Below are 1,288 nucleotides of genomic sequence, written 5' to 3' on the forward strand. Positions count from 1 at the left end.
CCCCCTCACCTGGGAACCTCCTCACCTGGGAACCTCCTCACCTGGGGCACCTCCTCACCTGGGAACCTCCTCACCTGGGAACCTCCTCACCTGGGGCACCTCCTCACCTGGGGAACCTCCTCACCTGGGAACCTCCTCACCTGGGGCACCTCCTCACCTGGGAACCTCCTCACCTGGGAACCTCCTCACCTGGGGCACCTCCTCACCTGGGAACCTCCTCACCTGGGGCACCTCCTCACCTGGGGCACCTCCTCACCTGGGGCACCTCCTCACCTGGAGCACCTCCTGGCCTGGGCCATCCCCCCCACTGTGCTCACCCCGCTGTGTCTCTCCTTGCCCCCAGGTTCTGGAAGGTGGCCGGGGGCCTCCTGATCCTCCTCATCTGCAGCATCAACATGTACTTCGTGGTGGCCTACGTGAGGGACCTCCACAACCTGGGCCTGTACATCGGGGCCGCCGTGCTCAGTGTCGTCTACCTGTCCTTCGTGGCCTACCTGGTGAGTTGGGCTCCACCTGGGCCCCCTCCCAGCTGGGAAGACTTTGGAACAGCACACGGCTCCTCTGTCCCTGCCTGTGTGTCACAGAGGTGGAAAATCATGGAGTGACCATGGAGCCACGGGGTGGGGTGGGCTGGGAGGGACCTTAAGGGTTATTTCATCCCACCCCCTGCTGTGCACAGGGACACCTTCCACCTCCCAGCCCCGTCCAGCCTGGCCTTGAACACTTCCAGAGATCCTCTGGGAAATCGATGCCAGTGCCTCCCCCACCCTCACAGGGAGGAATTCCTTCCCAAAATCCTCCTCTGGACTTGCTCCAGCAGCTCCACGTCCTCCCTGTGTTGGTGCCCCAGAGCCGGGGGCAGCTCTGCAGGTGGGGTCTCACCTGAGGGGGCAGAGGGGCAGAACCCCGTCCCCTGCTGTGGGATGAGCCCCCCCCAGGCTGTCACCTCAGCTCGATGTCACCTGCACATGACACCCATCTGTGTCCCCAGTGAGGCTGTTCCCGGATACTGGTCCCAGTTTAGACCCTGAGGGACCCCACTCATCCCCTGGGCATGGAGCCATTGCCCACAACTCCTTGAGTGGCCAATCTCTGATCCAGTGAGGGACCCCCCAATGGATCACTCTGTGGGGTCATTAGTGGAGCTTCACCCCCACCCCAGCTGAGGTTTGGGGTCCCCAGTGCAGAACACTGAGGGGCTGGAGCATGTCCAGAGCAGGGAATGGAGCTGGGAAGAGTCCAAGGCAGCAAAGGTCACTGGATTCTCTACCTTTCCATAAAGTCCCCA

At 62.7% G+C, this 1,288-nt stretch overlaps 1 protein-coding gene across 4 annotated transcripts in view; it reads left to right on the top strand.

The window, feature by feature from the left end:
* SLC11A2 (solute carrier family 11 member 2) overlaps nt 1-1,288 on the top strand; it is a 29,578-nt gene that overhangs the window by 23,741 nt on the left and 4,549 nt on the right. For all 4 annotated transcript variants that reach the window (XM_017839424.1, XM_017839425.1, XM_017839423.1 and 1 more), the window contains one exon: nt 344-497. In XM_017839424.1, coding sequence (XP_017694913.1) covers nt 344-497 — 154 coding nt within the window. The remainder of the gene's footprint in view (nt 1-343; nt 498-1,288) is intronic.

This window comes from Lepidothrix coronata, unplaced genomic scaffold (genome assembly GCF_001604755.1).
Source record: "Lepidothrix coronata isolate B3197 unplaced genomic scaffold, Lepidothrix_coronata-1.0 Scaffold411, whole genome shotgun sequence".
Lineage (NCBI taxonomy): Eukaryota > Metazoa > Chordata > Aves > Passeriformes > Pipridae > Lepidothrix > Lepidothrix coronata.